Source organism: Pelecanus crispus, chromosome 4, assembly GCF_030463565.1.
Source record: "Pelecanus crispus isolate bPelCri1 chromosome 4, bPelCri1.pri, whole genome shotgun sequence".
Lineage (NCBI taxonomy): Eukaryota > Metazoa > Chordata > Aves > Pelecaniformes > Pelecanidae > Pelecanus > Pelecanus crispus.
This window is the reverse complement of record NC_134646.1, coordinates 54,109,006-54,131,184: the sequence shown is the minus strand read 5'-3', so window position 1 is coordinate 54,131,184 and position 22,179 is coordinate 54,109,006. Positions and strand designations below refer to the sequence as shown.

Here is a 22,179-nt window from a genome sequence, read left to right as displayed (position 1 = left end):
CTGACAGGCCTGTAGTTCCCTGGATCCTCCTTCGAGCCCTTCTTGTAGATCGGCATCATATTTGCTAACCTCCAGTCAACTGGGACGTTACCGGTTAGCCAGGACTGCTGATAAATGATTGAAAGTGGCTTGGTGAGCACTTCTGCCAGCTCCTTCAGTACCCTTGGGTGGATCCTTTCTGGCCCCATAGACTTGTGTGTGTCAATATAGGTACAAAGTACCTGAAGTTTAAGCTTAAACATTCCTCATCCTTGTCCTCTATTACAGAATCTTTTGGCTGAGAAGGTGGAACAGTTGATGGAGTGGAGCTCAAGGCGCTCAGTCATCCGCATGAATGGAGACAAATTCCGAAGATTTGTGAAGGCTCCACCTCGTAACTACTCTGTGATAGTGATGTTCACTGCTCTCCAGCCACAGCGGCAGTGCTCTGTTTGCAGGTAATTTATACCTTAGTGATCTTTTTCATCTTCCTTACCACAGTTTTCAAGTGAATGTTTTAATCAGTGTGCAATATACACTGAGTAGGGTTGTTCTTTGCATGGAATAGATGCTTACTATTTAAAAGGCTCATGTGTTTGTTACAGCATCTATTCAACGGCCTTTTAATTTATATGTTAAATTTAGAAGTCTTCCTAGTTTTGGGTTTTATTAAATTACAGTTGAATAAAATGTACGCAACTGAGGAAGACTTCTCTTTATGAAATTGGCTTTGCTTTATTATCAGTTGACCGTGGTGTTTCCAAAGACATTTTGTGACAGAAGTGATTCATTACCATTTAATAATATGACACTTCACTGATTTCTTCAGTTAAGAGATGTCCAAGGCTCTGATGCAGATGTCAGTTACCCTGTGATTTCACAGCTTTCGACAGTTCTTACATGCAAGCACCTGTTCCACAAGGGCATGCTTATTGTGGAATACTGTCTGGCACTGCACTTGGATATGTTCTGGTGGCTCCTTTTAGAATATGTATTAGAGTGGCTCTGGTATTATTCTAAGTTCAAGATCTTTCTCTGCAAGTTCCTAGTTCAATAAGTTAATCCAAAAATGACTAATGATAGACATGGAAATAGAACCAAGGGACTGAAAGGTAGTCATGTACTTAATTACCTTGCTAAATCAGAAACTGAGCTAATAAAACCTTCTTCAGCCAAAATATGCATTAGAAATTACTGTGTTTAGTAATAGATGGGATTATTGTGGAGGGAGTTCTAAACAGTATTTAAATAGGCAGCAAAATACTCTGTAGAACTATGAAATACACAAGTTGTATATGAAGAAATATTAATTCTTTGTTTTAAATAGGTGCACTTTAAACAGTACAGAAAGTTGTTAAATGTAGCAGCTTGTTAGATTTCTTAGGTTTTGGAATGCAACATTTACAATAGAAACTTTAACTTGTGTACCTGTAGTCATATGCGGGTTTTATTAGATTTTTTTTTTAGATTAATTTTTTTTGTCATTGGAGTCAGTTGGCCAATTTTGACAGAGAGAATATAAATTGCATTCCAGTGAGTTCACCCTCCACATCTGAACTGTGAAGGTGAAGGAGTAGGTACAGAAGCTTTCCAACATTCTGAAGGCAAAGGAATTTTTTCTTTAAAACTTCCAGCACTTGGTTGCTATTATTTCTTCTTTGTGTTGCCAGAGTTCAAATTTAGGACACGAAATAGGAGTTGAAAGTTTACCATATTGTTTTAAATCATTCCTTGTTTTCCTACCCAGTAGGTAAAGCTACAGGAGATGCACTAAGTTCAGCTTTATAAGGGTCAGTGTATTCATCATTATAATGGCCAGAGCAAATTATTTCCCCGCGTTATGTACAGCTTTTTTGTAGGGCATATGAAAACAACATAAATATTGCCGTTATTAAGGAAGTTAATTTTGCTTACAACTGTATATTGTTTACTATACTGAAAAAGAGCTTATAAACTTCATCCTGTAATATGCCAGGCTAGCCATTTGTGTAGAGAAGCAACTGAAAATCTTTAAGCATAAAATGAAGGAAAAAATCAACATACTGCTTTCAGTTGGGTTTGTTTAAATAAATGTGAAGTTGAGATCCACTTTTTCATGTGAAATAAAAGGAATTTAATGAGGTTGATCATACTGCACATAAAACCATTATCAGGAAAATCGACATTTTCAAATCAATGGCTAATTAATGGACAGGAGCACTGAAAGGATATACAGAACTGAAATGCAGGCATTACTTTGTTGTTAGCTATTCACTAGCCACTTTGCCTAAAGGAAAAATAGATTTTTAACTTAATCTGTAATGTTCTGTGAGGATGCTTTTGTCCAAGACTTAAGTTAACTGTTGCTCATCAGAATATTTTCAGAACAATTGCATACAAAAAATCAATGTTATATTTCAAATACAAAAATGCACATAGACTGAAATCTTTGACTTTGAATAACTTTGTCACAAGTATTAGTACTTTTTTTCTCCCCCCCTTGATTTGAACCTGGTTAGTTCATGCATCACAGGATTTTTTTTTTTTTTTAGAAAAAAAGGTTTTGTCTTTTCCCTTTGGTGGCTAGATTTGACATTTCAGTATTTTATCTCTTCTAAATGTCCAGCTTATAAAGAACAGAGGTGTATTATTTCAAAAGGGAAGAAAAGATGTTTGTGCTGCTGTTGCATAGAGCTACATCAAATGCTAAGCATGAAAAATACATCATTATGCAAAAAAAAAAAAAAGATAAATAACAGGACAGGGAGCAGTGGTAGGAAGTGGGGTCCTCTTCTGGAGAAGAGCAGTGAAAGCTGATCATCATTAGAGCAGGCCTTTGCAGATTTGCACTTTTGAGGCCAGAAGGGATCATGTGTGTCCTATGTTGTTAAAATAAACTATATTCTTTGTGTATGTGATCTTACATTTTGTTATATTTAGAATTTTTGTTGTTAAAATGAGCCCCTGCTTACATTAAAATCAGTATGACTTTTCTGGCAGGTGTTTTGAATGATTGTGCCACCAAAGATGGAGAGGTAGTTTCTTGCATTCAGAAAGCTAGTGTCACATTTGGCACTCTTCAAAGTGAATGCAAAGTCAGTTTGGTTGTCCAAGTTCTCTACCAGACTAAGGACTGTTGTGCGTGTCCATTGCTGAAAAGTGCTCTAGTTTGAAGGTTGTCTAGAAAGGTATGCAGGAAGGATTCTCCCCCTGCTGCTTCCCTCCTCTCCCCATCCTTTTTAACACTGGTGGGCTTCCAAATTTTGATAAACCTTGGTTGAGGTGATCTTAGCCAGGTCTTAAAGCGCTTGGGGGCATGATATTTAAGCATTTTTAAAAAGTCTTACCTATCCATATAGCAAGGACCTACATGTGGAAAGCTGACCAAATTTGTCTCAGAAAATCCAAGGCTTTTCTGTGCATGGCAAGGAGGACATTGTAGCACCAATTATGTAAATCACTGTCCTGGTTTCAGCTGGGATAGAGTTAATTTTCTTCCTAGTAGCAGGCATAGTGCTGTGGTTTGGATTTAGTAGGAGAAGAACGTTGATAACACGCTGATGTTTTTAGTTGTTGCTAAGTACTGCTTATGCTAGTCAAGGACTTTTCAGCTTCCCATGCTCTGCCAGGTGCACAAGAAACTGGGAGGGGGCACAGCCAGAATAGTTGATCCAAACTGACCGAAGGGCTATTCCATACCATATGATGTCATGCTCAGTATAGAAACTGGGGGGGGTTGGCCGGGGAGCAGCGATCGCTTCTTGGGAGCTGTCTGGGTATCGGTTGGCGGGTGGTGAGCAATTGCATTGTGCATCACTTGCTTTGTATATTATTATTATTATCATTATTATATTGTTATTATTATCATTACTATTTCACTTCATCTCAATTCTTAAACTGTTCTTATCTCAACCCAGGAGTGTTTTTTCAGTCTTACTCCTCCGAATCTCTCCCCCATGCCATTGGGGTAGGGGGAATGAGTGAGCAGCTGTGTGGTGCTTAGTTGCTGGCTGGGGCTAAACCACGGCAATCACTTAACAGTTAATGACTTGTGGAAGGATATGGAAATAGTACCAACTTACTCTTAAAATGCCACATACAAAGAAGTCTCTGGGACTCCAGATATTTAGATGAAACTTTTGTATGCAAAAAATATCCTTTCAGTCAAAGGAGCTGATCTTTTTTCAGTAAAACCAAAGCATATTGTGTGTTTTGTAGGTATACTCTAGCAAAAGTTACTTAACATAAGATCTTTTTTTCCAGTGAAATGAGAAGGGTTTCTTTATGTATTCAGCTCCTGCAATGATAATCTTATGTATCGTCTTGAAAAGGATTAATCAGAAATTTTTTTTTAATACTTTGCCAATTTTTTGAAACTTACCTGGTCATCCAATGCGAGGCTTGTTTGTTCCTGATATACATTATATCATTGTATTTAATGCTTTCCCTTTACTTAATTCTGTTTGTTTTGTTTTGACATTATCTATTTTCAATACATACTTTTAAAAGTTAGAAATCATATGTCTGCATTACTGATTGGAACTTATTCTGTGCCTAGAACAAATTAGGTGGATTTGTAGGTGTTTCTAAAAGACAACTACCAGTTTGTTGTCTTTGAGACAGAGACTGGTTCTGTGTTCCTCTTAATGAAATATTTTCACAGATTGTGGACTGGAAAATATATCCGTAGGCTACCTGAATCAATCCAGTCCTAACACATGAAGGCTTCTGTAAACCAGCAGCTCTGTATACATGTTTGTAGTGCCTCTAGTCATGGCTATAGAGTGTTTTTCAAGGAAATTCTGTCTTTATCTTAAAGCAGGGTTTGGAGTACAACATTTCCATCTAGCTTTGTGGACAAGAAAGTTTCAATTTTCTGGTCCAAAACACTATTGAAAGCCATCAGATGCCTTCAGAACTGTGTAAGTGGTAGCATAAATGTCAGTTTTCCTGTTGACACAATTGTTTAGGCTCAATATGACATAGCTGGTATTGAGAGATGAATTAACCATATCAGATTAGATATCCTATGTGCTCTTGAATGTGAAGTCATCGATGGGAGTGGGATGTGTTTCTAAAAATTGAAGATGTGGGGTTTTTTCCATCATGTTTGGAAATGTGTTTGATTAAACAATTTTGGTCTCAGGAAATTAAACTTGGTTAGTCTTAATTGACTTTACATGTTATTACTATTCTTGGTTTATATACTCTGCAACAGCACATTGGAAGCAGATACTAAAGGGCTCTTTGATGCACTGTGATAATGAATTAGTGTCAGGGTTTAACCCTAGCCAGCAACTAAACACCACACAGCCTCTTGCTCACTCCCCAAGCCCTGGTGGGGGAGAGAATAGGAAAAGTAAAAGCGAGAAAACTCATGGGTTGAGATAAGAATGGTTTAATAATTGAAATAAAATAAAGTAAAATAATAGTAGTAATAACAGTAGTATACAAAGCAAGTGATGCACCATGCAATTGCTCACCACCCGACAACCAATGCCCATCCAGTCCCTGAGCAGCGATTGCTGCCCCCTGGCCCACTCCCCCCCAGCTTATATACTGAGCATGGCATCATATGGTATGGAATATCCCTGTAGCCAGTTTGGGTCAGCTGTCCTGGCTGTGCCCGCTCATAGCTTCTTGGTGGCAGGGCACAAGAAGCTGAAAAATCCTTGACTCGTGTAAGCACTAGTTTAGCAACAACTAAAACATCAGTGTGTTATCAACATTATTCTCGTGCTAAATCCAAAACACAGCACTATGCCAGCTACTAGGAAGAAAATTAACTTTATCCCAGCTGAAACCAGGACAATCAGTTTGGATTTTTTTGATTTGGATAAACAGTCAGAAAGAATCTAACTCTAAACAGTGACTCCTCAGGATGTAAGACCAGCTTCCATTTTCACTTTGTGCTTAGGTATTCACTCAACTAGATAGTTTCAGTCATGCTACTGAAAAAAACTACTTATGTATGTAAGGAGAACGGAAGAACAGTCACTCTGACAACAGCATCTTCATAGAGATGAAGGGAGTGTTTCTCAGCCTGTACTTTGTATTGCATCCAGGCAAATGGTAACTACTACCCTGACTTGAATGCATTTTGGGGTGAAAATTCTCTTCCAGCTTCTCTGCTCTTCATTTTCTTGCCTCTTGCAATCTGTTCCCCATTCTATTATCACTATGTTTTCCCAAAGGGATCAGCACCATTTTATCAACCATACTTCAATGACTCCCCCCGCTCCACTTGATTATTAGTGCTTTGATTTTCAGCTGCACATGGGCTTTAGCTCTAGCCTGCTGAAACCATCACTGACTGCTCCTTTGCATCTTTCATTGCTATCATTAACTCATTCTTTTTTGCTTGTTGCTGTACCATCTAATCACCCCGTAAGCAAATTATAGGCAGTCTTTTATTTTACTTTGTAGCTCTGCTTCTGTCATCTCAGTGGCAGAAGCAACCATCTCTGCTTTGCAGACAGGTGCATATCAGAGATGTCTTGTCTGTTGTCAAACAGTTCACATTTTTCACATTCATTGCTGGGTAATGTTCATTTAGAAGGGGATATCTGGGTCAGAGAAATTAAATTGATCACCTGAGTTTTTTTTTCCCCAACAGCTGAAACCCATCAGCAAGAAGATGCATATTTTGTTTCCTTAGTGTAGTGTTCCTTCAAAAGATCAGAGCAGTGTCACAGGCTAAAGATACTGAGTTTCAGTGGATAGGGTCTATACCTTGACCTGTGCCACTAGTTTGCTATGTGATAATGGTTAGAACATGTAAATTAGATATGTACAACTCTCTGTGAATTTCAAGCTACATGAAATAAATGGATTTTGTTTTGCATACTTTCTACTCTGCTTGTTTATGCCTGTGAATTCCCAAATGTTTCTTTTAAAGATGTAACTGAGCCTATTTGAATCATTGCAAATCAAGATTAAAGCCTAGAATTAGCATCATAAATGATCAGAAGAAAAATGGGGAAATGCAACAGAGGAAGACGATAGTAATGGTAGGCAACCACTTGTAGAGACAAACTTGTAAACTGCAAATTGTGTTGTTCCAGTCCTGGATGATGTTTAATAGTGTTTTGCTGTGGAAGTAACAAACCTGCTTCCAGATTCTTGGAAAACACAGTTTTGCAAAGACAGTATTTATGAAGACAAAGCTAGAAATGGCTGGTAATGCAAACGAGTGTGTGTAGCCAATAGTTTTCTTCACCCTCATGTTAACCAGAGTATTGCATTTTTAAAAGTGTGAGAAGTTTCATTATATGGAAAGGAGCACTGTTTACTCGCATTAGCTGAAGCTGTGTGTGTGACTATAAATACATATGTGTGTGTAAATATACATACAAAGTATATACATAAAATATGTATGTAGGACATGAGGGAGATGGGTCTATTTTGCAGGTGTTGCACATGTTTTCTAAAGACTTGCTTTGTTTCATTTGAGTGACAAGGCTGAATTCTGTCAGAAATTATTAATGGCATCTATTGGAACAAACTTGTAGTTACTGCAAAAAGCCTGCTGCAGAATAAGCTCAAAGTCAAACTGCTTAAGTTATTCCTTCTGTATTTCTTACAGGATTATATAAAAGGTAAGTTATAATTTGACATGTAGTTCATGTATTTTTAAGTTTTGGACTTAATGTAGTATGTGTTTCATAAAGGGCTCTGAATGTAGCTGCCTTCTGCTGTTGACTCAATGTACAGAAGGAAATGACAAAATACATGAGACAAGAGATTCCACATAATTTTATTAACATCTACCCTACCAATGAGACCTCCAAGAGGAGTTTTTTAATCTAGAAAAGAGAGGAGTTCTATTGGTTTCCCTGTTCAAGAAGATATCTCAGAAAATTGTTTTCAAGTAGCCGATCAAAGAGTAGGTCAACAGCAAAAAGAATTCTGACAGTCAAGGAGGTGTCATCAGAAAGAAAAAACAGGATCCTCTGCCTTTCAGGTTTTGCTGGTTTATCAGCAACGGGTAGTGAGAAAATAATTGACAGGTCTCTTAACTGTACTGAGAGGGAATTATCTTTTGAACTTTTGTTCAAAGAAGGAACACGAAATCTGGAAGGAGCTGTTGCAAGTTCTGCGATTGCTTTTCCAGTGCACTTAAGGATCTTGATAGAAGTATTGATGAGTCCTGTTTAACAGGGCAGTTATTTTATACTTAGATCATAGGAGAATCCTTATTTTTCCTGTGGTCACAAATGTTGTGGTTTGGTTTTTTTTTATTTATTACTTTGCAACTTCTACAAAGTATGATCTCACAGCTTCTTTTCATCTGCAGAATATTGGAAATTTCATGGGATGCTGTAAATCTCATGGATTTTAGCTTGCTTTCTTCTATTATCTAGATTGCATAAGCAGTGTAGTTTTCAACTAGTGTCTATACTCTCTTCATTTCATCATGTGGTGAATTTTCTGGACACATTTGTAGATTTTTCAGCGCTTTTCATTGTGACATTGAGTCACCCTAAACAAAAATAAAAGCAAATAAGCATTCTGAATATATTGTCTTCTCGATACTGAGAAGTCATCAAAATAGGCACTTAGTCCTTTTTCTTCATTTTGGGAAAACAATTCCAAATAAAACCCAAAAGTTGTTTTGGAGGTAAATTGCAGCACTGATCACAGTTTACTTTAAACAGATGGATAAGAACGGGTAGGTGACCTGCTACTGCATTCTTTGCCAATTGTACATTTGTAAGTGTTTTGTACAGTCCATAGTGTGCCAAAAAAATAATGCTTTACTGCTTTCTTTGGCAAATAATTCCACAGTGTCTTTTATTCTTTTCCTAATATTCCATTTGTGTTTTCCTTGCTGTAATGTTGGACTAATAGACTAAAATTAATCTAATTTCATACAGCTCAAGCTATACAAATCTGATTATCTGCCATAGACACCCACATAATTAATCTTTTTAAATACAACTTTTAATATTTCATGAGTACCTCTTGCGTAATGGAAGAAATTTTTGTAGAGCATTTGCTTAGCATCTTACTTTTTGGTATGTTGAATTTTCTAGGTAAAGCTAATAGTAGCATTCCCTTTTGATCTGGCTACTATTTTCTAGTAGCTGGTTAATATTACTGTTGTTGCTAGTTCCTGTGTTGCTGTTATGATGAAATTCTTAAGAGATGACTGTAGCAGCAATAACATTCAAATCTTCTCCATCTATCAAAAAATCCTGTCAAGCTAACAAGAGCAGCGCTAACATTATTATTCTGATGAGTTCATGCCAAGTGTAATTCTGCCCTATGCCTTTATATTATTTCATATAATTATTATAATAATTTCATACAATTGACATTACTTCATAGAAACAAACTGATAGAATTGATATTAACTAATGATAGAGACAGGTAGATAAGAAGTGATGGAGTTGATACTGCCTGGTGTTAATTGGAAGCCGAATTTTTTTCAGCCAAGTGCTTATGCTTTTTACTGTGTCTGAAAAGGAGCAACCAACGCTACAAAAAGTTACTAATTTGATTGTATCAGCATTGTATCCATTGGAAATTATATAGTGGACTGTAGGATGTTCCTCAGTTCTGTATGTAGTAATCCTTGTAACTTTGTATTCCTGCTCCTCCTTGTTTCATTCTTGCTTCTCCACGCACCTCAAGAGCTGCTATGAGGATGTATTATAGAATGCTTTGCTATCTTCAGTGTGAGGATGAAATTGTGCTTTGAATCTGTTATAGAAAGTCTAAGACAACCTTTTGCAAAATGATGCTTTCTGAAGTGTACTTACAACCTATTATATTCATTCAAAATAGTTCAAAGATGCAAAATACATGGAGATCAACAGGAACAAGAGTCTTCTCTCAAATAGTGGGGGCATAAATGGAGTTTCTGAATTTCCCAGAAATACTGTTTCATGACAAGTGAAAGGTAGACTAAGAAGTATGATGGCATCAAGGTGAAGTGATTTGTATCTTGTTCTTATAATAAAAATAGTCCAGCTTTAATGTAGCAGGTTTAACAGAACAGTGCCCTACAGATACTACTTAAGATTTTACAGCATTCCTTTGATGTTGTCTAACTGCCCTCTTCAGGATGACAGCGAATATGTTAGTGTCCTTAATGTTAGTATCTGTTTCTAGAAATAACCAATCTAATGCCTGAACCACATTTTTTTTTATAATTGCAAACTTTGCCTGTTGAGCAAGTGTGTTAAGTAACAAATTTTACTCAATCAGGTAATAAGGGTGAAAGTTGAGTTTTGTTGTGCTTCATAAGATATATTCTTTGGGTGGGTAAGAAATCATAAAAGTTCATTTTAACATCTTTTTTTTTTGTGATAGATTTTTTTTGTGTGCAATATATTCCTTGATACAACACAACTCTGCTGGAGTTGTATGTAATATATTTCATGCCCAAGGCTGATCTCAGTTATGAGGAAATGGGGAGGGTCTTACAACATCTGTGGTCCTGTCATCCTTTTCCCCCTCTTTGCTATCTCAAAATACAATATGTATTATGTGTGTTTAGTGCAGAGTTTCTCTTGCAACAAACAGATTTTTGCATCTACAGCTTTTAAATAAACAGCATTCTGCACCATCAAATACATGGAACTGGTTTTATAGCAACACTGTTTTGAGAAAAACTGCAGAATACATTTATTTATACTACTTCTGCATCTTACCGCATGCAAAGATAAGTTACCAAGTGGTAGAACCTTGGTTTGGACTCTACAGCAGATATGATTAATTAGTAATTTGGAAATAATTAGCAAAGGAGCCTGTGTACAGCCAAAAGTACTGCAAAGATCCTTTCAGGGTTTTTTTCTTTTTTTTTTTCTGAATTATTCATTGATATTGATTTGTTCTGTGGAAGAACCTGTGGTTTTATGGTTCTGTGATTGTGTGTTTAGAGAACGTCTCTGCTGGTAGCGATCCCAGAATTACTCTCCTGGAATTACTTTTTTCCTTTCCTCTCAGTGGACAGGGCAAAGTTATTTGTTTTGGTTTGTTCAGGTTCTTTTTTTTTTCTTTTAAAATTATAAAACAAACAAAACCCACCCAACCAAAAAAACCTCACCTGAATATAGAACCCTGAATAAAGCTAAGAGGAGGCTTTCTGACAAATTTGAGTAGTAGCAACATGACTTTATAGTGATGACAGAAAAGATTATTTAACCCTATATATTGTGCAAAATTATCCTTTATCACTTTTAAAACAAGGTTTATAGAAATAAGCTTGAGTGTATTACGCTACTTAAAAGCCTACTGTTCATTTAGTTAGTGTCATTTCCCCAGTGCTTAGCAGTTTCTATGGCTCTGCTATTTTAGGAAGATTACTACTGTCACATTTCTGTGTTATTTTTCCGCTAGTTTCAGAATTCCTTATGTTCAGCTGTCTTCAGCAAGTAAATCCTGATATCGTACTCCTGGGCCACGTAAGCATCTCCTGGCATGGAGTGTTAGCAGATTTGAGTGATACTTGCCACTCAGACCACTCCTGTTTTCTGAGACATTTAAATATGGAAAACATTAGTATTTGTTAACATGGTCTTGGGTTTTCTCTGGTATAGTTAGACTTAACACATTTCTAATTTTGAAGAAGGCAAGTTTGAAGCAAAGAGTTGCATAACTAGCTGAAACTTTTTTTAGTTGATAGTATGGGTCTTGAGAATGGTACTGCAAGTGTAATTCATCTAACCACTGCAGCTGGTTATAGAATCTTTTTTGCCAGCAAATGCCACATGGATGTACGTTTGTTTCTTTTCCTTAACAGGCAAGCTAATGAAGAATATCAAGTGCTGGCTAATTCATGGCGCTATTCTTCTGCTTTTTCAAACAAACTGTTTTTCACAATAGTGGATTATGATGAAGGGGCAGATGTTTTTCAACAGGTAAATGCTGGATACTGTAAAACATTCTTAATTTTTAGAACTACATGTTGATTTGCCAAATGATACAAGACAAATTATTTTCTGTGGGTAGGTGTGTACCTCTGTGTTTTGTATACAAATTCTTCCTGGTTAAAAACACCATGCACTGCAGTTTCTACGACATTAGCAAAGACAGCTTATACCAGTAGCCACTTCTAGTTTTTTTTCCAAGTGTAGTTTATAATGTTTCCTTGTAGATTACATTATATCTATGCAAATTTTTTTCAACCCATTGTTAATGTCATTTTTTTAGAATTAAGCGCAATGCAACTAACATTTGCATTTAAAGATTTCCTTTATCTTTAGGAGGAAAAAGCTCTTAACTAAAAGAGCCTTTTAATTGCTTTTATGTAATACAATATTCTTCAACTCCAGTAATATTTGTTTTAGTCTGGAAGTTCTTCAGGGAAAAAGAGAAGAGACTGGTTTAGATTTTATATATTGGCTATGAAGAGTGAAAAATCAGTTGTTGGAGAACAGTCTAAAGCTCCCTCTTAAATCGAGCAGTCAAGGCAAAACACATCCCTTGAAAATTAATACTAAATACTGACATGGTTTTCTCTAATATTTATCCATTGATTGAAGCTAAACATGCACATTAAGAGAAGTGACAAGTTTTGAAGTTCTCTGTATATTTAGACACCTTTTGGTGAAGTGCATGATTTAAAATTTTCAGGGGAAAATTTTAAAATTTATTCTTAAAATATTTAATAATTTAAAATGTTTAATTACTGTGTTTAGTAAATATTTTTGCTTCCAATTGACATCTTGGAATGTATTGTGTAAGGAATGGTTATTAATGGCTTAAGATTTTGCTTTAAAAATTATAGTGCAAATAGGCTTTAAAATCATCTTACATTACCCTACACGGTTACAATAATACAAAATATATTGTTTGATCTTACCTTAAGCCCAATCAATACATATTAGAATAGTCCAGTCCAACTTATTCCTTGTGTAGCAGGGCACAGATTGAGTTTATTTCAGGTGGTATGCATTTAAAGTAATGTAAAAGTTAGACCAAATGAGATACAATAGGTAAGTTTTTGACTGTCTTTGAGAAATAGAGTGTTAAGAATAAGTGATACAAATGACTATTTTAAGGTGGATTTGGGGGAAGTGTAGTTCTGACCTTATGTTTATGTGTGCAAACAAGTTATGTAATACTGATGCCATAGCAAAAAAACCCCAAAAGTCATGTGACTTTGATTTGGAGAAATGACAAAGCAGTTGCAGACCAACTGCCCCCAACCTCTGTACAATGTCAGAAGGTTTCTGTATCTCAGAACGTTTCTGTATCTTCTAAAATATTTTATTAAGCTATTTCACAACATTTGTCTTAGCCTTTCTCAGAATATTTTTAATTTCCAAATCACTTCACTAAAGAGGAGGGCTATTTTTTGCTTAGCTGGAAAATATGAAATAGCTGACAATTTCTATTGATAAATTTAGTTCTGTACTTGATTAAATATTTTGTTTTGGTAATACGACAAAACTCATTTTGCAGAAATGAAACAAACAAGTTTACTCTCCATTTGTTATTTAAAGATCTCCATATTGCACATGTTTAAGTATTTCCCCTGATTTTGTTTATGTTAATTTTCATTTTTTCAAGTGTTTTATTGCACTATTTCTGAGATGGACTGAATATGAGTGAATTTTATATAGTAGAATTATATTATCCTATACCACCTTGCAAAGTTGAAGTAAAAATTTAAAGTGACAAATGTAAATCAATTTGTTTATCACCTTTGAGTTTTTTGATATACTGTGAATAATGCCAGTGACATTAACGCATGGATTAACAGTCATGTAATTTCTAGGGCAAGTTATGTAGTCTAAGCTAGTTATCTTGGCCTTTCTGGATTCAAAAAAGGCTACTCACTAGTGGATAGTCTGTCTTGAAGCCAGTGGAAGGCTAGATGTATAGTTTAGTCTAGTTAACTTTGAATTGCTGAGAGCTAGGCAAGAGAAACAATGTCACGGTATTTGAACACTTTTTCCCTCCCCTAGAATTATAACCTAATATACTTTAATAGATTGGGTGGGTGTGGCATCTCTGTTTTACTAATTACAGGAAAGTTCTTACAGTGTATAAGAACTTTAAAGCATAAGACACCCATACTCAGAAAAGCTTGTGGGTGAAATACTCTGAATAAGTAAACATCCCAAAGAATCTATGGGAAAGAATATTCTGAGCACTCTTTTTGCAGGACTATACACGAAGATGTATAAAAAAGAGTAACATATGGAGGCAAATAATATTTTTCATGCTAGACTTGTGTTGTCTTATACATAAAAGGTAAACATTTTTGAGGATAGAGTTACTAATTTTTTTTCTGCTCTTTTTCCTGGTTTTGTAGCTGAATATGAACTCTGCTCCGACTTTCATGCATTTTCCTCCAAAAGGTAAACCCAAGAGAGCTGACACATTTGACCTACAGAGAATCGGATTTGCAGCTGAGCAGCTAGCTAAATGGATAGCTGACAGAACAGATGTTCATGTAAGTCTTTCGACAATTTTAAAAGTTGAAGCCAAATGCATCTTTGTAGTCTGACACAGGCTGATGACAAATTCCCTCTTTCCTTAATACTTTTTTTCCTTAATACTTTTTTTCCTCAAGTGCGGGTTCTAGAACACATTAAAAAAAAAAAATGTAGTCATGGTACTTGTGGTAGCTTCTGCAGTTCGTAGATTATATTCCATTTTTGCTTTGTTAAATTTTATGTAGTCTTATTCTGGAGGAAAACAAGCAGTGATATTGTGATAATTAGTTGTTAATAAGTAAAATGTGCTTTGCAAAGCTATACACAAAACAGATAGATCCAAAGGTAGCTGCTCCTAATTCAGGCACAACCGGCAAATCTGTTGAAGAAATAATGTTTTGGAGTTGAACAGTTCAAAATGATGCTTAAAACTTTTTTCATATTATGTGCTTATTAAAGAAGTACAATTTTTTCTTATTTAAGTATACCTTTAGGGATTAGTCTTTCTGATTCTGAAACCAGATCTCAGATATTCCCTGTTGGTTTATATGGAAGGTGATCTGTATGTATGCATTTATTTGCGATCTGTATTTGCATTTATCTTTTCCAGATTAGAGTGTTCAGGCCTCCTAACTATTCTGGTACAATTGCACTGGCTCTTCTGGTATCTCTTGTTGGTGGCTTGTTATACCTGCGAAGAAATAATTTAGAGTTCATCTACAACAAAACTGGCTGGGCCATGGCAGCTCTGGTATGCAGATTTTTCTTACTAATATGCTTTTTATTAGTTTTTTTGTTAGCATATGTGTCTTCATTACTGGCACAGTAAATTAAAAACCATTGCATTAATACATTGTTCAGAAAGGTAGTATCAGAAAAAGACTCATAATCTAGATTTTGGGGCTAATTCTCATAAGCAATGATTATCAGTTACTACGAGTGATTCACTGAAAATAGGCAAATTCTCTGATAGCTGCAGATTTTTGTTTTAACTTTAACAAGAAAATATTTCTAGTAAAAAGTGTTACTAATGTTCACTGCTATTGTTAAACTTTCCTTTTTGTGTAAAAGCAGTAATGTCATGATTGGTTTAGTGTGGATATTAATGTCAGACTGTATCGCTTTAGAGTAATGGAAGGTTAAGAAAAGTAACAAAGGCTTTTATATGTTTGTAAGAAAATGATAAAAGAACTAAGAAACAAAGAAAAAGGTGGAATTCTTTCCAAAACTGGTTTCAGTAGTACTGACCTTAACATTCCGCTGTTAACCTAAATGAGAATAGGACAATCTTATAGGGTTAATTCTGAGGAAATTCTAAAACTAGTCAATAGTCTGTTTGAAATATTAGTCAACTAAACCCTCAAGGCCATAAATAATGAATTAACGTTTAACGTGCTTAATAGTGTATTGCAGTGTGTTTGTTTATATCATAGTTTTCAAATAACTGAATAGACTGATGAAAAATACGGACTGTGCCGCATAGTCAGCTGTCTCAGTTTTAGATAGGAAATATCATGCAAGGATGGTAGATGATGGTTAAGGTGTATCAGTAAGTACTCGTTACTCTGCCATGATTGTGACTGACAGAAGAGGAAGAATCTGAGAAGCAGCATCTAAGGCTTAATTTTCAGGGACGCGGAGGTAGGAGCATGGTTATCAACACCAGAAGAGTGTCTAGGGTTATCAAATCCAAGCCAACATTTTACAGCTTAATAGAGCTCCTTCCTTCTGTATTAGCAATATATTAATTGAGAACAGTACTTTTCAAAAATTTGTCCATGTATTTTGTACAACATAAGCCAAGCTTTTTCTTCTTTTTCCATGTAAATGGTTATTTATTCACTTAATCATTTTAAAGACTTTTTCTTAACTTGCATCAATATGAATTAACCTTTCTTGAAAGCACGTGGCTAGGATTGTAGATGGAATTATGAGTTTACTTGTGTAGCAACATTCATATTTTATTTTTCATCTAGGCTCCCTTTCCCACAAAAGCTCGGACCAGGTGGTCTTTTGAGGTCCCTTCCAACCTGGGACCTGTTCTATGATTCTGTGGATTTTAGCTCTGCTAGAACTAGGTTACTGATGTATCCTATAATTGTTTTTTCCTTTTCAAAGCCACATCATATTGATGGTTTGCTATTCTGCTCCGATTCAACAATATGAGAAGATACCTTCTTTTGTGACACTTTCAGCTGATGGACCTACTGGCAGCTTTTAATTACATCAGTTCAAAGATGAAGTTACCTAGTACCTGTTGGGTTCTAATTCATTTTTATATCTAAATGATTAACAAGATCTTAAAGCAAGCTCTTTGTTCAGATATTTGTTAATATTTGGCATTACTCTTGAATAATGGCTACTGATAATGCTGTTTTCTCTCATGTGCTATTGTAGCATTTCCTACTAGTGTACATGGCATGCATTCTTTTTTAAGCAGTTTGTTTATCTACCCTGTACGTTGAAGAAGGAATAAAGAACAAGATTTCAAACAAACCACCTACAGGACTAGATTTCAAGTAGAATGATGCTTAGTTTTGATCTAGAGAGCCAGGGCCAGAATGTCTTTTTTGTTCCAGGATGTCAGTTGGAGCATCCTGAGTTCTAGCGCAGAGTTTTGACAGTTCTCTTCCAAAGTCAGTCTGTCATATTTAGTTCCATATATTTTTCTAGATTACCAGTATTTTTCAATGATAATACTTTTTAAAGATACACTACCACCAGAAAACTCAAATTTGATAGGTATTAGTCTAACTTTTTTTTTGGACTCCTAAACAAATATCTTTAGACATCACCTGAGTAAAACAATAATTAGCACACCAAAATAGATGTTTGAGTCAAAAATCAAATAAAGATATGTAATCAGTGGTATTTCCTTTGCTTAGCCATGCAGTGTATCTCTGGAGACAGCAATTTCATTCCAATTTCAAACCTCACGGTTTCAGATCAGAAGTTTAATGTTTGAATTTTTTGGGGAATAGTGTTTTTTGTCTTGCAGAGGTTAAAAATAAGTTCTTCAAATCAAGAATCATTCTGTTACAGTCTGCATTCAATAAATAGTTGAAGACATAATTAACTTCCTAGTTAAATTAAGAAAATTAACACATCAATTCTTTCTTAAAATATTTGCAGTTCTTAGCAGCAGCTGGACATTTTACATCTGAATGTAACTGGAAATTACAATGTAGAAAACTTACAATCACATTCAACTCAACCCCTGTGGACAGAGTCAATGTCCAAATGTAATCAAACACTTAAAGAAATTGTATTAATGCCATTCAGTAATTGTCATCCTGCTGATTGTATTGACAAGCCATAATAGAGTTAAAAGGAATTAAAATGACATTAACACCATTTATTGTTGTTGCTAGTAGTATTTCCTGTAAAATTTTGTTTACTCTAAAAATGAATAGCACTTAGAGGATCTTTTAGAAAAAGGTCTTATATCTGAAAGTATATGGCAATTAATCATGGTGTTGAGCCGATGCTTCCCTTTTTTAATCATTACTGTTGTTTTGCCTTCGCAACGTTGTCAAAGCCCCATACTGCAAAATGATGCTTTAGCAAAGATCATGCAGTTACCAGAAGTCCTTTTGGTTTTATTCAGATCTACACGGACATACAAGTTAATGTTATAAGTTCTTTTTGGTGGATTGCACCAAAATTGGGATTGCAGGCTCTTGCACAGATGACCTTAGTTCTGTAAAATGACTAGAATATGTCAAGATCCATACAGTAAAATGGACAGTCATTAATATATCCATTCTAAGGTATTGTGTGGCTATGATTCTCTTACATGGTGCTTTTTTCTACCAGTAAAACTTAGAGCTTATTTTTTTCATAAAAGCTCATTAAAAGGAAAAATGGAGAATATGGTGTCTAGTTAAGGGGAGCGAGTCATGCCTAATAAAATGCTTTTATGAAGTGTATAAATAACTAATAAATACTTAATTTTAAAGAAGTATATTCTTCATTAATATTTTTTCCTTTTTGAACTTTAGAAAACAAATTAAACAGGGAAAGGCTGTTTAGATTCATAAAAACTACAGGAAGCCCATGTTTTTGACAGGAGTATGGGCAATTATTTTTTTCCTTATTGGCAGTTCTTTCTACAGATGTTTCCGAACTGAGAAAGCAGAGGAGCTTTTTTCTAAAAGCTGTAGTTTTGGGTTTTGATTGTGTTTCGGAGGTGGTGTAATGCTAGGTAGCTAGCATTCATTAACCATATGGAAAATAACGTTTTTAATTTCAGGTGAAACACTTTCATAGGTATCCTGGAATTCAGTAACTGAAAACTGTATCATTGCAAACAGACAAGTCTCTTGTTTTCTTTTCCTTGTTTTTCAGAGCTTCTTAGTTTGTTTTGAAGAGCTTTTATGCTCCAAAATATTAGATACTTTTTATTTAATTGAAAATGGACAGTGCCTCTCTGCCTGATTGAATGATCTGTTCCTAAAAATTAGAAAAAAAATTCTCAGCATAAAGTTCCTCTGCTGTTACTACTAGCAGGAGAACAGAGGATCCCAGAAATGTTGACTGAATTTTTATTTGATATCTCCATTGATACCAGAAAGTTGTGTCTCATAGGTAATATGTCCAGCACTGTTTTAGGAGAATATTTAGTAATGCAATTTTTAGTGATCCATCTAATGGCTTTGATAGACTTTCAGAAGCAAGACCAGAACTTTCATCTCACACATTGATTCCAATGCCAATTCAGGCAAGACTGTTGAATTGGTTTTGGCCTCAACATTAGATTGCGCAACAGCAATGCTATTAGCAGTTTCATCCCCTCATTGAAGCACTGCAGACTCTGGAAGGATCTTGTATGCCTTAGGCATTTTTACTTGCAACATTACCCAGAAGACTTTTAGAATGGCAAACTATGATGATTAAGTCACAGTACATAATATCCCAAAAGATGTCTTTTGCGATCACATCCAAACTTTATCCCCTAGATTATTTTAAACTTTAATTCAAATCCTACTATTCATCTATGGATATTTTTCCCTCTGACATGCTAGCACAAAGATGAGGAAGGGCTTCAGTCCTTAGATATTTGCAGAGTCCTGTCCTTTTATACTGATAACAAGAAGCAATTCAGATTCTTGTCAAGACTCTTCATTTCTTAAGCAGAGAGAATAAAGGGTCGGATGGTATAAACTGGGCATATTTCTAACATTTTAGATAAGGAATTGCTACATTTTAGACAACAGTACTCCTGCTGAGAGTTTATTTGTTCAGCTGGCTAGAATGTGGGCTACTACGGGGCTTTTTAAAGCATTTTCTTTACCAGGCTGCCACTGTGGTTTTCTGCATGTAATTTTCAGTTTTATTTTATGTGTATAATATAGATTTGCCTGTATACCTGTGGAATCTGGGAAGTCAAAGTCTGTGCTCAGATTCAAAGGCAGCTGCCTGGGAGTTGACTCTATTGGGCCAAATATGTCAAGTCACTTGAATGAGGAGACAAAGCATGTGTTTACTGTTGTCGTAACAGTTAATGGTTATGAGAAATGTGTTCTGTGCTGATGCACTCCACAGTACCTATACCATACAGTACATTCATCATCAGTTATTGCTCCAAAAGAGCTTGAAGGGTATCATGGCTACTAGTGGCTTCTTTACCCCCTTCTGGGAACGAGAATAAAAAAAATAATGTGTTTTATTCAAAGATACAGCTAGAAAAAGTCAGGCTCCTCTATGTGAGTATAGGCACCTCAAAAGAAAAGCAATAAATGCAGCTTATCAATTTCCTTTTCTTCCCGTAGTTAGAGGTTTTAGAGATGCACAGCACGTTTTAAAGATACAGAAACCCATTCTCTTTCATTCTGTTGTACTCCCTGTCCTTGAATGGTATATCTCTTATTGGAGATTCTAATAAGTGATGGATTGTTATTTAAAAATTGAGTACGGATTTTGCAGCTCTGTAGCCTTCATTGAGCACAAAAGCAAAGTTAAACTGGATGGAAAGGATTACATTTCTTTAAAACAATAATTGTGAAATGGCTGAAACTTACATATACAGAACAGTATAGAAATTAAGTACAGAACTGCCTGCCTCTGTCTCCCCTTTTTTTGAAACCATGCATGAATTTAACTATATTCATAAATGAATATAGAATTTCATTATTTTTCTTATGTTACAAAGTATTTGCCATGTTCTGGGGTCTAAACTTGCAGAGAGAAATCTAATGATCTGCTTTGTATAGTATCTGCTAGTAGGAAGCTTCACTTCGAAATGCATACCAAATGCCTTTTTAAGTCTTTAGTAATTTTGTTTAATAAACTGGCAGATAGTGCTAAACAAAACTTATGCCTTTGAGAACGTGATGTATTAAACCCAAATCATTTGACAAAGCTTGCAAAACCAAGAACAGTCGTGAAATTCTGCCCATGTACCTGTAAAGTTGTGCGTTGCTAGCAATTCGGTGTTCTGGTGGCACTCTTGGTGCTTATTTATGTTGCATCTGTTCTTAGGAGCCTTGTGGTACACAAACAAGTGCATCACAGGTGAGCTCAAAGCAGTGTCCCTCTTAGCAGAGCTAAGGCTGAAGTCATGCACTGTGAAGTCATCAAGAAAGTACCACTTGCAATTTGTTAACAAGGTCCTTGAGCAGTCCTGTCTACGCATACAGTGTACTCACTCAGGATTGGTAATAGGGGTGAACTTCATTGCCACTGAAGACATCCTGTGGACATTTGGTCCTGGAACCATGATATATTGTAACAAATCATTGTTCCTTCCCTCTCTGTATTACACCAGTCAATAATGTAGATCTACTCCAATTGCTTTTATCATTTGGATGCAGAATAAGCTACTTAAATCTGGAAGCTCTTAAAATAGCTAAACCCTGAACTCCGCTGATAATTCAGGTGGCATGCAGCAGTTAAAGTGTTGTTCTTGGAGTCTGACAATGAGAAAGAAGGGAGCAGGTGGGTAAAAGAGGGGTGTCCTTAGTAAGGGGGTGAAATCTTCTCATGGTACTCTTCTCTGCAGAACTACTGAAGTACAGACTCTACTCTGGATAAGTGGAGTTGAAAATCTTTCTAGGTGCTCAGATAAAAGTGCCTTAGCTTGAATCTTCTCCTGTTCTCCAGTTTTCATCCTTTGTACATTGGCAAGGTCCAAGAAAACTGCAGAAAGGGGCAATTTCTCTGCATACGAATTGTTCCATTGAAATAAATACAATACCCTTAATTGGTTTAGTGGTGGACTTGGTACTGTTAGGTTAATGGTTGGACTGGATGATCTTAAAGGTCTTTTCCAACCTAAACGATTCTATCATTCTATGATTCTATGATAAACCCATAAGGTAACTATGAAGTCATTAATCACATGTTTCAAGTTGCTCATTCATAGGAATAAATTTGGCAAAGCTTTATCCTGGGAAACACCAACTCACAGTAATGGTAGTGAACTAGGTGTTTTGGAAATTTTGGATCCCAAAATATGCGATCCTATAGAAACGATGGGATTAGGAATGGTAACCATTGTGTATAGTGTGATATATAATGTAACATAGATGCATGCATCTGTTCTACAAATAATGGTGTGTATTTCAAGTGTATACAGTAGAAGTCTGTAGTTTCCAATGTGGGGGTTTTTTGGGGTTTTTTTGTTTGTTTGTTTGGTTGGTTTTTTACCTGGATGATTGTAACAGGAGGATATGGAACACAGCAAAATGAGCTTGAATGTCAAGTGCTATCTGTAGCATACCAAATGCTTGCTTAAGGGATATGATGGAAATACTCTCTTCTTAGGATACTTAAAATAGATGAAGAGTGGAAGAGGGCAAGGCAGAAGCTGGAGAATGTTTCTTGGCTC

General features: G+C 35.7%; 1 protein-coding gene across 1 annotated transcript in view; it reads left to right on the top strand.

The window, feature by feature from the left end:
• Positions 1 to 267: 267 nt before the first annotated feature.
• Positions 268 to 22,179, top strand: part of TUSC3 (tumor suppressor candidate 3) — an 80,230-nt gene continuing 58,318 nt past the window's right edge. The window contains exons 1-4 of the mRNA XM_075709103.1: positions 268 to 437; positions 11,708 to 11,825; positions 14,228 to 14,368; positions 14,962 to 15,102. Of these exons, the coding sequence (XP_075565218.1) occupies positions 298 to 437; positions 11,708 to 11,825; positions 14,228 to 14,368; positions 14,962 to 15,102 (540 nt within the window). The 5' untranslated portion in view covers positions 268 to 297. The remainder of the gene's footprint in view (positions 438 to 11,707; positions 11,826 to 14,227; positions 14,369 to 14,961; positions 15,103 to 22,179) is intronic.